This window comes from Crocodylus siamensis, chromosome 13 (genome assembly GCF_052110815.1).
Source record: "Crocodylus siamensis isolate JL-2025a chromosome 13, ASM5211081v1, whole genome shotgun sequence".
Lineage (NCBI taxonomy): Eukaryota > Metazoa > Chordata > Crocodylia > Crocodylidae > Crocodylus > Crocodylus siamensis.
This window is the reverse complement of record NC_143407.1, coordinates 34,079,531-34,091,654: the sequence shown is the minus strand read 5'-3', so window position 1 is coordinate 34,091,654 and position 12,124 is coordinate 34,079,531. Positions and strand designations below refer to the sequence as shown.

General features: G+C 43.2%; 1 protein-coding gene across 4 annotated transcripts in view; it reads right to left on the bottom strand.

The window, feature by feature from the left end:
- The window catches only part of BCAS3 (BCAS3 microtubule associated cell migration factor), a 457,217-nt gene extending 445,297 nt beyond the window's left edge, over nt 1-11,920 (bottom strand). The window contains exons 1-5 of one of the 4 annotated variants that reach the window (XM_090025357.1): nt 11,884-11,920; nt 10,363-10,450; nt 5,503-5,557; nt 2,985-3,060; nt 953-1,059 (exon numbers count right to left, since the gene is read on the bottom strand). In XM_090025357.1, the coding sequence (XP_089881483.1) occupies nt 953-1,059; nt 2,985-3,060; nt 5,503-5,557; nt 10,363-10,433 (309 nt within the window). In that variant the 5' untranslated portion in view covers nt 10,434-10,450; nt 11,884-11,920. The other 3 variants (XM_090025360.1, XM_090025358.1, XM_090025359.1) reach the window with 3 other exon arrangements.
- Between the last annotated feature and the right edge of the window lie 204 nt (nt 11,921-12,124).

The following is a 12,124-nucleotide window of genomic DNA, read 5'->3' as shown; positions in this document are numbered from 1 at the left end:
TTTCATTTTTGTTTCCTCCTCAGAGAAAAAAAGGTACATATTCCAGTTTTCTCCTCTCGTAATACCAAAGTGTTAGTCTTAAACACAGGTCTCAATAAGGTATACAATATCCCTTTAGAAAGAGCAAAAGAAAAAAAATCCACTGTGTTTTCTTAAGTATAGTTTGCTGGCTAAAACTATCCTCTTCTATACCAATGAATAAATGCAAAACAAGAACCTTTTTATAGAAACTCCTTGCATTACATGCAGAGGAGGAGAAATTTCATCCTCACTAGGTTTTTTCTCAAGTACAAGGTGTTGTACACACTGGTTTTTAGGAGTTAAGAATTTTATGACATACTGTATTAAACATCCTCCTAAAGTTAAAGAAATTTGGGGAAAATTCCCCAAATTGAGTCCATGTGCTCGTAACTATTTTGGAACACAAATTGCATGGTACATTTGACAGAATAAAAATCAAACCCATATGTGCATATAGAATTTAATAAAATTAAAATTGCAAATCATGCACATGACAAACACTAAGATTGTAAAATACTGTTAGGCCCGCATTCCTAGAAAAAAGGACAAGCTTTTCACATTTTTTCCTCTAAAGAAACAAGTTTTGCCATTGCCCCCTTCTTGTGGGCCTTTTTGATTATTCCTCCATATTCATAATACTGATTTCTCTGAAGTGTTACTATACCCTACTCTGATCACATGTTGGAAATTTATTTTAAAAAGCAATTATCTGGGGGGGGAGGGGAAATCAGGTTTGAAGTAGCTGAATTCAAGTTTGAGGCTTACCAAATATTAGTCTTTTTAATATGGGTGAATGCTGAATCTTCCTAATACTGAGTAGGAAATAGTTAAAGTAATACAACTACATTCCATTACAAAAATTTAGATACGTTAGAACAACAGTATCCGGGCAAGTCTTAGTGTCTGAAGGTGAAGTTTCCTATGTACTTACAGGTATGCTCCATATCTGCATTCCATCACTGTATCCGATCATTAGCAGCAAAGGGGGTTCATTTCCAGTACTGTGTATTTCATGAAACTCCATATTCCTTGACGTATCTAAAGTGGGTTTGATTATCAGAGCAAAGATATCTAGTTAGAACCAATCGGTCTTAGCACAGTTACACTGTATGCCTTTTTCTAAATCCATGTTCACATTATTACAACTAAAGGTAAAGCCAAAGTGTTTCCAGCCTTTAAATTCCTACAGCTGAAAAAAAAATGGGACACAGCCCTTAGACATAAGGAGTAGGCTCAGTAAACAGAATCTCAAGTGAGAGGATACAACATGTCAGTGAAAATGGAAGGATGCTGGGATATTTCCTATCCCACCTAACAAACGCTAGCTTCCACTAGCTGGCCCAAGGATTTCTTTTAGTTCTACCTTCTGTGGTTGACATGACATAGTAAAGTTAATTTTCTAGAAGTAACAAGAAGTCCTTGCAATAAGCCTCGTCACATTTCATATCTACCACTCTGAAGCCAACTTTATAAAAGCTGCAGTCTACAGTGTTCTGCTGAGATATTATTTATTAACAGAGATTACTAGTGCCTTGTGGAAGATACATTACACAAAGAAAATAGAGGGATCAGAGATGTCTTCTTTAATACATTCTCTCATTTTAGAACAGAGGAAATTCATAGGGGGAAAAAACATATACTTACGTAGCACTTCTACAAATCAAAACTACTTAGAAATACCACCTAATTAATCTTTACAACATCCCTATGAGGGAGACAATTCCCATAAAAACATCATAGTGCTTGAGGAAAATATGAAGACAAGCTAAATGCAAGCTAAAATAACCAACTATGCATAACTTTACCTAAGCTGCTCTTCATTAGAATGTAAATCATCACTTTTTAAAAGCATGCAAACATGAAGGATTACAGGGGGTGCAAGCAGGTTAAATAAAACTACCACGATTAAATTGGACAAAGGTAAGTTTAGATCAGTGGTCTGACTGAATACAAGAGATTGTCTACTGGACAGCAAAGCAGACTCTTCAAGGGAAGAGGCTGGAACACTTAAGATGGACAGTGAGGGAAAACGAAAACAGCAGGGAACAATATGCACTAGCTAGAGCTGCGGGCAGTGACTCACACAGATCAATAGGCCTTTTACCATCTCCATCTTCTGTGTATTTGAGACCCAGCAGCCTTTGTCCCATTCCAAAGGATGTAAATCATGTAACCTGTCTTACATGCCATAAAGATTCCCAACCCCAGCCCTGGGCCATACTACTGAGTCTCATCTGGGACAAGCGCAAGTCCTGACCACTGGGACAAAAAGAGTAGACTAAAGATGCAGTCAAGAAGCAAACCTTGATGGAGTTTCAAACCACTGTGCTCCAGAAGGTTCCAAAGGATTTGGACAGCTGCCTACAACTACATGGCTAGTACAAACAAATTGACATGCACTATTAACACCCATATGAGTGCAAGATGTTTTGATTCACTCAAGCAAATACTCATCTGACCGTTATTCATTTGACACTGAATTGACCTTACCGATCATGCTGTCTATAGCCTGTCTTATTTGAAAAGAGATTACTGGGAAACAGTGATGCAAAACATCTTAAGCGGCTACCACAGAGTATGGATTGTGTCACTGCACTAGTTCAGTGTGGTGGGAGAGATCAAGTGATTTAAAGCTAGGAATCAACCAGTCCACTGACTATACCCAATTCAATGTTTTCATTTCAGCTGATTTGAATAATGGGAGGGATCAGAGACTTGTTTTGGAATCTGCTTCCCTCACTTCTTCAAAGCTAGAGTTTGCTCATCTTCAAAAGAAGTTTCAGATACACTCAGGATGTTGCCTGACAAATTCTACCCTGAACATGCCTGTTCTTTATAAAGCTATTCTTTATGCACAAAATTTTGTCTATATTGCAATTTTATGTTTTTGCTGGCTCAGATTATTGTGCATGAGCTCAAGCGATACAAGAATAAAAATAAGTTGGAGACGAAAATAGTCATACCATTTATGTCTGCATTTTCAAATCTGACCCAGACTATTTTTTCTTTTTCTTCTGTTGGTGGGGTACTGCTGTAGGCCTACAACAAAAGCAGAAAAGCTGATAAGAAAACAAAAGTTTATTTTTTTCCTTCCTCTACAAATTACATCAGGAACAGCAAGGTGGAAAAAAACACAACACACACACACAAAGCAGTATTCCTGCATATATCTTTTCTTAGATACGTTTAAAATTAAGTACGCTCCCCATGAAATCCTTCATCTTAAAATACGAAATATAAAAATTCAGTTAGTCTAGCAATGCTCATTAATGGGGAAAAAAAAAAGCATGCAAGTCCACAGCTTTCCAGAAGCAGTGTAGATGTGCTAACTGGCTTTGGATTTTTTCGATACTATATACCATGTTCTGATTATAAGTTCACCCTGCATCTAGGCCCAGCCCACATTTTCAGGTTTGATTTTAGAGCGGGGAAAAGTGTCTTGCCAGAATATTAGCTGATAACTACAGAAAAAAGACTCTGAACTGCTGTTGCACTTACGAAATCCCAAAGGAGAATCAAAAAACTAGGAGAGGGCTTAAAGAGTTAAATGCACTCAAAATACTGAAAACAAAAACTGCACTTAACTGTATGCACAGACAGACCGCAAATATAGAAGTCAGGACTATAGTGGGGCCATTATAGGTCAGCCCCATAAGTCAAATGTAATGTTGATGGTTCTGTTGGACGGAAAAAAGGTGGCAAGACTTATAATCAGAACAATAACAGTATTTGTCTTTTTGCTAAGCAAACTAAGAAACAATTGTTTTAATAATCCTTGATTTTATCAGTGAAAACATATATCTATGTGGCGTATACTCATTTTTAATTCCTTTTTGATGCACTTAAAAACATTATAAGCAACACTGCAAAACACAAGAGGTCTTTACTATGGAATTTTCATTATAATCATGACATTAATATACGCAACATGTTTAAGTTTGAAAAAGAATACAGTGCAACTCCAGCAAAGCAGATCCATACTTCAGTTAAATATATTCTGCAGATACCCCTAAAGGGATGCAATACAAAGAAACTCTGAAATGGAGCTTTTTGGTGCTTCTAGGCTGCACAAGTTTTACAGTTCTCAGGAGAGGCTGTGGTAGTCAGAACATGAGTTACAATGGAAAAAACATAGTTTCCAACTGAATTATTGCAAAATCCTGTGCAGTATTTTGGATTTAAAATTAGAAGAACTTGTATAATCACTTTATGCATACCAAATAGACAATAATATGAACTGAAAATATAAATGAAAAAAAAAATTAGCGGTGGTATTACTTTTCAAAACAAAGCATGTTCCATGTTTTCAAAGCAAACTGGTTTGTAAAGTTAGACACAGACTGCATCATTTTAACTACAGAAAAAGATTCTAGGGGAAAAACCACATACACATACATACGCTTTAACTGCAAATTTGACTATGTTTCATTTTATCATGGCTTTAAAAAATGCATTTGATAAATTACCAGTAGTGAACAGGAAACTGTCTCTCAGGGAGAGGGAGAGAGTTGCCAATTAAAAAAAGGTTTCTAGCCTATCTGGAGTTCAACTCACCTGCCAGATATGAGCCAACATATCGCTGCCTTCCTGAGTCTAGAGAGATGAACAGCTGCAGCGTCTTTACTACTGCCCACTGCTTTTCCAGAGACTAGCAGCATGAAATTACCATTCTGGTTGGTTTCCCCCTGCTACTTACAAGACTGTGGGAAGTAGGGCAGTGATCACAATCATCAATTTCAATTGTTCCCGAGGAAAGCTATGAACAGCAAAGACCAGCATCAAAGCTATTCTCCCCAAAGGACAATTCAAGAACTACAGCCTATAGGAGAAAGCAGTGGCAAACTCATCTGGTCCTCCTTGCTCACAGCAAGCTAGAGGCTGTAGGAGAATAGATTAGCAGATTCCCACAACCCTAAAGAATCAGGAGGTTCTAGAGCAAGTGAGGAGAGGATGGGGGGAGGACAAAAAGATTGAGACAACACATAGGATCCAAAGCACAGTCCAGAAATAGCACCTGGGTAAATGCTCCAGTATCTGGAAGGGCTGGACTCTACCAGCGTGTTCTCCATCTGCCTCACAAGCAGATCTCCTTCACTGACACATCTTTAAGTATCTGAACAGCTAAATCATCTTCCTAGTACATTTATGCTTCCCCCCCCCAAACACAGACTTCAGTGCTTTAAGATTTTCACTTAACTAATAATTTTAGGTGCCCAACTGAAGAACCCACAAAGCGGCCTGACTTGCAGACATAGCTTCAGAAGACATTCCTCTGTTAACTGTCTAAAACCCCCTACAAGGGGTCTCAAATGGTGCACTTAGAATAAAGCATTGAAAATTACTTTTAAAAAATCTTGGCCCTTTAAATTTATGCATAGATTGGACCAAAATATCACTATTTATCTTCAATAACCTTTTTGTATTGCTTATCCAATTAGCAAAGAAGGGTTTTTTTGGCTTATATGAAAAATACACACGTACCTGTGGTACAACATCTTGAAGAAATGTAACAACACTTTCCATGTATGACTGTTCTCTGGAAGACAAGAAAAAGGAGTAGTTAATTATCTGGCATGTCTAAAATAGGATGTGAATACATTGCATGGACATAAACACGAGCGCATGCACCACCAAGGAATTGATATATGTTATACTTCAGTTTAGGAAACGATGCAAGTTATGTTTCAGTTTAGATTGCCTGCTAAATGCTGAATAGAACAGAAAAAAAAGAATCTCAAAAAGAATCTCTATTTTCAGAAAGATACAGACTTACATTTGCACCAAATAGTAGAAGCAACTTTAATTTCGGCATGTATTTTATAAACAAATTAACTGGTTTGCAGTGCCAAGACTGAAATGCAAACCTCCATACTTCCCTCACAGGGTTACAGGAATATCAAGTTAACACGTAGCAGAGTATAACTAAACATGTTGGATTTTAGGCAAAGTACTGAAAAAACTGGGACTCACTACCTTAATAAACCACCCAACCACATAACGTAACAAAACCACAGTCTGTAAGGGGCTAATAGGGCAGCAGACTGACAAAATATAAAAGGAAGAGAAAGTTAAGTCAAAGGAGAGATGGAGTCCTCTTCCCTCCTGATGGTTAAAGCAGGGCATACCTTTGGGAAATACTGCTCAGCATTTTTCCAGTTGATTTGCTTTTGTTTTTCAATTGCTTTGTGGACAATAAAACAAGCCCTGAGGAAAAAAGTCTTAAAAAAAACCAGTGTCTGGAACATTTCTTTCCCTGGGCAAAGGGAACTACCTGCTGGCTTGTGTGTGGTATGTAGCATTTTGAAGTCAGATTGCTGGACCCATCTACTGTCAGTTTCCAAGATAAAACTGGCTAAGAGCAAGAGGAAGGCATTTTCAGTACAGCGCATTTAGGCCTGTAAAACTCACTGCTCCTGCAATTCACTAGCAGCTACAAGTAAGCAGGCAATGATGTATGCTGCAAGATAGTTTAAATGTACCAGAACAAAATGTAAGGCTTTTTTTTCTTTAGATTATTTTACATGAGAGGTGAGCCAAGTATGCTGTGCAGCTAATGAGTAACAAAATAATAAGGTTGGTAGTACTGTGAATATGCAAGAAATTTATATTTTCTATAAAAGCATGGCAACCAATCCCTGTAGCAATATGCACCATGTTCAACTGCTGATGTAAATCTAAACAAAGAGAATTAGCAATTTTCCAAGCTCTCATCTACCAACACGCTTTGGAAGATTCCAAATTTATGATTATTTTTGGGAGACATTCTTTACATATTAAATAAGACTCGTGTTGTTCAAACTCGGCATATGAATCACAAGAAAGAAATTGGACCACCATTGACAGAGTTTGTAGAACTGGGTGGGAAATCCAGATTCTTCATACCAAAAAATTTAGTCACTTTCCAGTTTGTCTCCTAAAACAGAACTGCACAAATATTACACACACACACAAAGAAAAGATTACATCTTTTAAAGAATGAGGCTTCCTCCAGCAAAGACAGTAGTATGGAAGAAGACATAAGTTTCTGCATACACTTTTATGCCACAGACTCTAAATCGAGACTGACAAAACTGGATTTAAAGATTACAAAGCTGAACAGAATTTATTTTAGTGGTTAGATAGAAAAGTTGGCTATAGGACTCCTGTGGGGGAATGGGGTAGGTCACCCGGTTGTGAGTCGCCCAAAATCCCCGAATGGCCCCTGGAGAGGAGGGGGGTACGCGCCGGGCCGCTTGTGCCCCGTCAATCTCGCCTGCCACGTCTTGATGGAAAAAGGGGTTCACCCAAAGTGGGGCGCTGACGGTCCAACGCAAGGGGGTACCCCGGCTCCAAAGTCCGGGGGTCCTGAGGGCTCCTCGCTCCCCTACACCCTCGCCCGAGCCTCCGATACGGATTTGTCCAACCCTCAAAGGCCGGTGTCCCTAGACCCGGGGGGGCTACCAAGTCCGCCTCCCAGCCCACGGGTCTTCTTCCGTGGCCAGCTGGCCACCAGTCTTCGGAGAAAGTCCCCTCCGGTTGAGGCTCCCCTCCCGGGTTCTCCCGGTAGGACCGCCTCCGATCCCTTCGGTACCTGTGCCACGTCGGGAGGCCGCGCTGCTCCTGGTTCTGCCGCAGGCAACTCAGCTCCGGCCGGCTTCCACCGCGTGGCTCCCGGCTCCGACGTGGTCGGCCCCGCTACCACTGGCCCTATTGCTCTCGGCCCAGTGCTTACCGGCTCTGCGCCTCCCGGCTGGGCCGCAGCCAGTGTCTGTGGCCCCGATCCCGGCACCGCCGTTACCGGTACCGCCACTGCCGGAGATTCTGCCGCCGGCTCCCCACGCGCCGCTCCTGGCTCCGCTGCTTCCGGTTCGGCCGCTGCTGGTTCCGCTGCTACTGGCGTTCGTTGCTTCGCGTCCGGCTCCGCTCGTCCCTGGTCCGCCTTCTGCCGGAGCTTCCTCCCTCCTCTAGCCAGGGTAGGGGTGCTGCTTTTATTACCCCGGGCCGGTCTCACCCCGGCCCGCTTTAAGTTCCGGGACACTTTAACTCCCCGGCCAGACTTCCGGGTCTGATCCCGGAAGTTGGACGGCCCTCCGGGCTTTCTCGCTCGGGCCGGGTCCCCTGGGGTCCTGGCCCCCTCACAACTCCCGTATTTTTCCTCCTCTTCTTTCTGCAACAAATTTACTGGATGTCCTGGCCAAGTCATAATTTTTCCGTGCCCATTTGTAAAAAAGAGGTGCTACACAGTATAATTAATGTATGAAATTCTCAGGTGTAGTCCATCAGCAACCATCATGACAGCAGAGTGGTAATGACTTTGTTGATGATTTCAGAGATAAAAATGAACATTGATCCCTTCCAAGGTGCACTGCTTGTGGATAAAGCAAGCAGATGTGTTTTGTTCAGTGAATGTAACCTAAATCTCTCTTGGAAAGAAATTATGTCATGTGGAGCAGCCAGAGTGCTGCAGGCTAATAACTTCAAAATGCTTATTTTTAAAACACAAGAGATTTCTAACTAGCTTCTAAGGGGGGGACTGAAACCTGTGTTTGAGGCCAAACACAAACCTGTCTCTTGCACGTGCCCATCTTATGTTTTGTACAATAAGCGTTGCCGTTATTTTTTTTATATATATATAACCTAGCAATTCAAAACAATGGCAGAAGGCTGAAATTTGTACCATGTTACCTAAAGAAGTTAAATTCTGATATAAAAGATGATACCTATTCAGGTATCAGTTGTTCAGGTTAGGACAATGTAACATGGAACAAATCACCACACCTCCTCACATGCACATAGATGGCATGCAGATAAATAGAGTACACTGTAGGCACATCTACACGTGCAGCAGACTGCACAGTACCTCACGCTACTGTGCAGTCCTGATGCCACACAGTTATTTTTAGCAGCTACTGTGCAGTAGCTTGCTGCTGCAGTGCAGCAGCGTCAGCGTCACAGTTTGTGCCTGGTGACGCTATGGTGATATAGCATCTCATGCAGACGTGCCCTGTAAGTACATAATTAAACTTACCTACAGAATACAGTGAGAGTCCCAATGTTACTTATTGCTTGCACTGTAACATAACTAATATGCAGAGATAACCATTGTATGCGCACAACTGCTTAAGTGTGTAGCATCTTTCAGCCCTGATGTCCACTCTGTCTTTTGGTTGTACTGCAGTAAAACTGCATACTAATTGTAACTATAACCCACTTTGTAACTAATTATACTCTGTTTAAGTGGGTCAGAAACAGTAAAAGGGAAGCACCTGTCAAGGGGCTGACATAAGACGCCTTGAAGTTGAAGGGAGCGACTCAGTTTCAGGGTTCTCACTATCACAGCACTGACAGCAATGCATGTTAATGGACAGTGCTGTGATATTAGCATTTTCTCCCTGTAGTAGCCTGGGTTGCAAGAACCTTCTTCTCTATACAATTATCACAGAGTTATAGGAACAACTTTATTCCATTTGCTCCAGGTCAGATCAAACAGATCCTGATATCTAACATTACCTGGTTTGTTTACTCATATACATTAGGTCTTATGTGCACATAAGAGTTGCCAAAGCAGGTGTAAGGATTTGAATACGGTGCCATACTGCAATGACAATTCAGCAGCATAACGTCACCTCTAAAGAAATTCTGCTGCTATAAAACAGCTCATGACAGGCAAAGCCAAGTCCATTGGTTTTCTGGATCCTCTCACTGAGAACATGCACCGTGCTTCTGTGAGTGAAGGGTGGCAATTTAGGAGGCATGACAAAAGCAAGAAACTCTTACTTACATGCTATGTTTTGGCTGGCCATAAATTCTTCTGTGCTAGCACCATAATGAAATCCACAACTGCACTCATTGGAAAATGCTGGTTAACATTATATGTTATATGTTTTAACTTAATATCCTCTCACATGAATTAAATAAATAAGCACAATACTGGGAAACATGTTTATTTACCAAAACACCCCCTGTGACACAGAAACACTAGGGTCAAACTTGTTATGGTTGCATTATAGCTAGCATAATATTTTTGCTTGCTAAACACATTTGTTTTGCAATCTTCTCCTTTGTTTATAAAGGTAGTCAATTATCTATGATGCAACTTGAAAGGCTGGTCAACATGTCAGTTACTGCCCTAACAAGTGTCTTTTTTAAAGAGGCTGCCTGCTGCGTATAATCTTGGGAAGCTGGAAAGAGCAGTGCATTTACTTTTTTTCTCTGGAAAATTCTCAGCGCAACAAAACTTCCTGGTTTTAGACAGTCATTCCTTGTTGATTTTGCGAGAACGTTTGTGCCACGAACTCGTTGTACAACAATCCTGCAGGCATTTCAAATAGTGTAACTGGACATTGTATAAAATATGCTTACGTGACAGCCTGCGGGCGAACCACAACTCCCCCAGTACATCGGCTAGGACGACGGGGAGATTCTGTTGCCATTGCTGCTTCGCAGATACCTACAAATAGGAAAGTTTTAAAAGCAATTACTTTTATATAAATATTAGTCCTCCTTTTTCTCTTCACGCTGACCATTAAACTCGCAAGGAGTGAGGGCAGAGGAGGTCTCAGGTTTTACGGGTACAAACACTCTGCATCCATCAGGCCCCTGCTACATGTTACATGTATTACGTAATTAACTGGCAAATTGTGCAATCAAATTTAGACCAGCCATAAGTGCAGTCATGATAACACAATTAACTGGTGAATCGCGAAATAAACCTAAACCGGCCGCACGTGCAAAATAAGATCAGCCACATGCACAAAGTCACACACAATTAAGTGGTGAATTGCGCAATAAATGCAGACCAGCCACACAGCCAAAGCAATTATCACACCAGTAAAAATAAATAAATAAATGGCTGACCCACTATAAAAAGAGCCAACCCACTATGAAGTTAGTGCTTGAAAACATGCAACAACCCTGCAGCCGGTTTCTATCCAGCTTTCTCCTGAATGTGGAGCAAGGCCCAGACAAACACTGCAATGAATGAATTCCCTTTCACCCTCCAGCTCTCCCAGGCAGAAAAGCAGGACAGCCTTTCTCTGAGGGAGGCAGCTTTTATTGAACCGGCTCCATTGCCAGGATAGGAGTCACAGAAATCACAGAGAAGCACGGCAGGGAGAGACCTCCAGAAGTCTAGCCCAACCCCTGCCTAAGGCAGACCATCCCTTTCCAAACCATCCTATCCCATCCATCGTGTAAGCCCTACTACCCTCAACCCTGACACGGCACAGGCCCCAATACCCCAGCCCGCCACAGGTAAAGCTGGCGAACCGGGGCAGCCAACATCCTGCTTCCAGAAAACACTGCAGGTCCTGGGAAGCCGCCTGCTACAGAGGCAAACAAAGCCCCCTCAAGTCCCTACTCATCCCCCTTAATGCCTTCCCATCCCCCTTCCACTCCCAACCCCCCCAAATCCCCACCCATCCCCCACAATACCTTCCCATCCCATCCCCCCCTTCCAGTGCCAACCCATCACCCCTTCCAGTGCCAACCCCCCAATCCCTACCCATCACCCCAGATCCCCACAAAGGCCCCCGGGGTCAAATCTCCTCCCGGCCCCAAACCCGGGGCAGGGCGGTTGGCCCGGGCACGGCCCAGGGGAAGCCCCCGGCGGTGCTCAGCCCTACCCCCGACCCCGCGGCGTGGGGAGGGGGCCCAGCAGCCCCTCGCAGGCGGGAGCGCTGCCACGGACCAGCCCCGGGCTCCCAGACAGAGGGGTCTCCAGGTATGGCCGGGCCGCGCCGCGGCCGTTGGCGGTGGGGGGGTCGCTCCGCCCGTACCTGCCGCGTAGCCCCGCTCGCGCTGACACTGTTTGGGACCCTCGCTCGGGCACTGACACACCGCGCCCCGCCAGCCAATCGCGTGGCAGCGGAGGTGGTGCCTTACCGGCTCTCGCCCAATCGGAACCCCCACTCTGAGGCAAGGGGCGGGGCTCCGCTGACATCACGGGTGATTGCCACCCCTCTCCCTCTCTCTCCAGGGTCGGTTGAGCGAGCAAAGCTTAGCCAAGCAGGATGGGTGACAGGGAGGAGGACGCTTTGTTTACATCCGGGTCTCGCGAGAGCCGGCGCGAGAGCCGGGCGCACGTGGACGGGCGCCTGCCAATCCTTAACCCGCGGCCAATCGC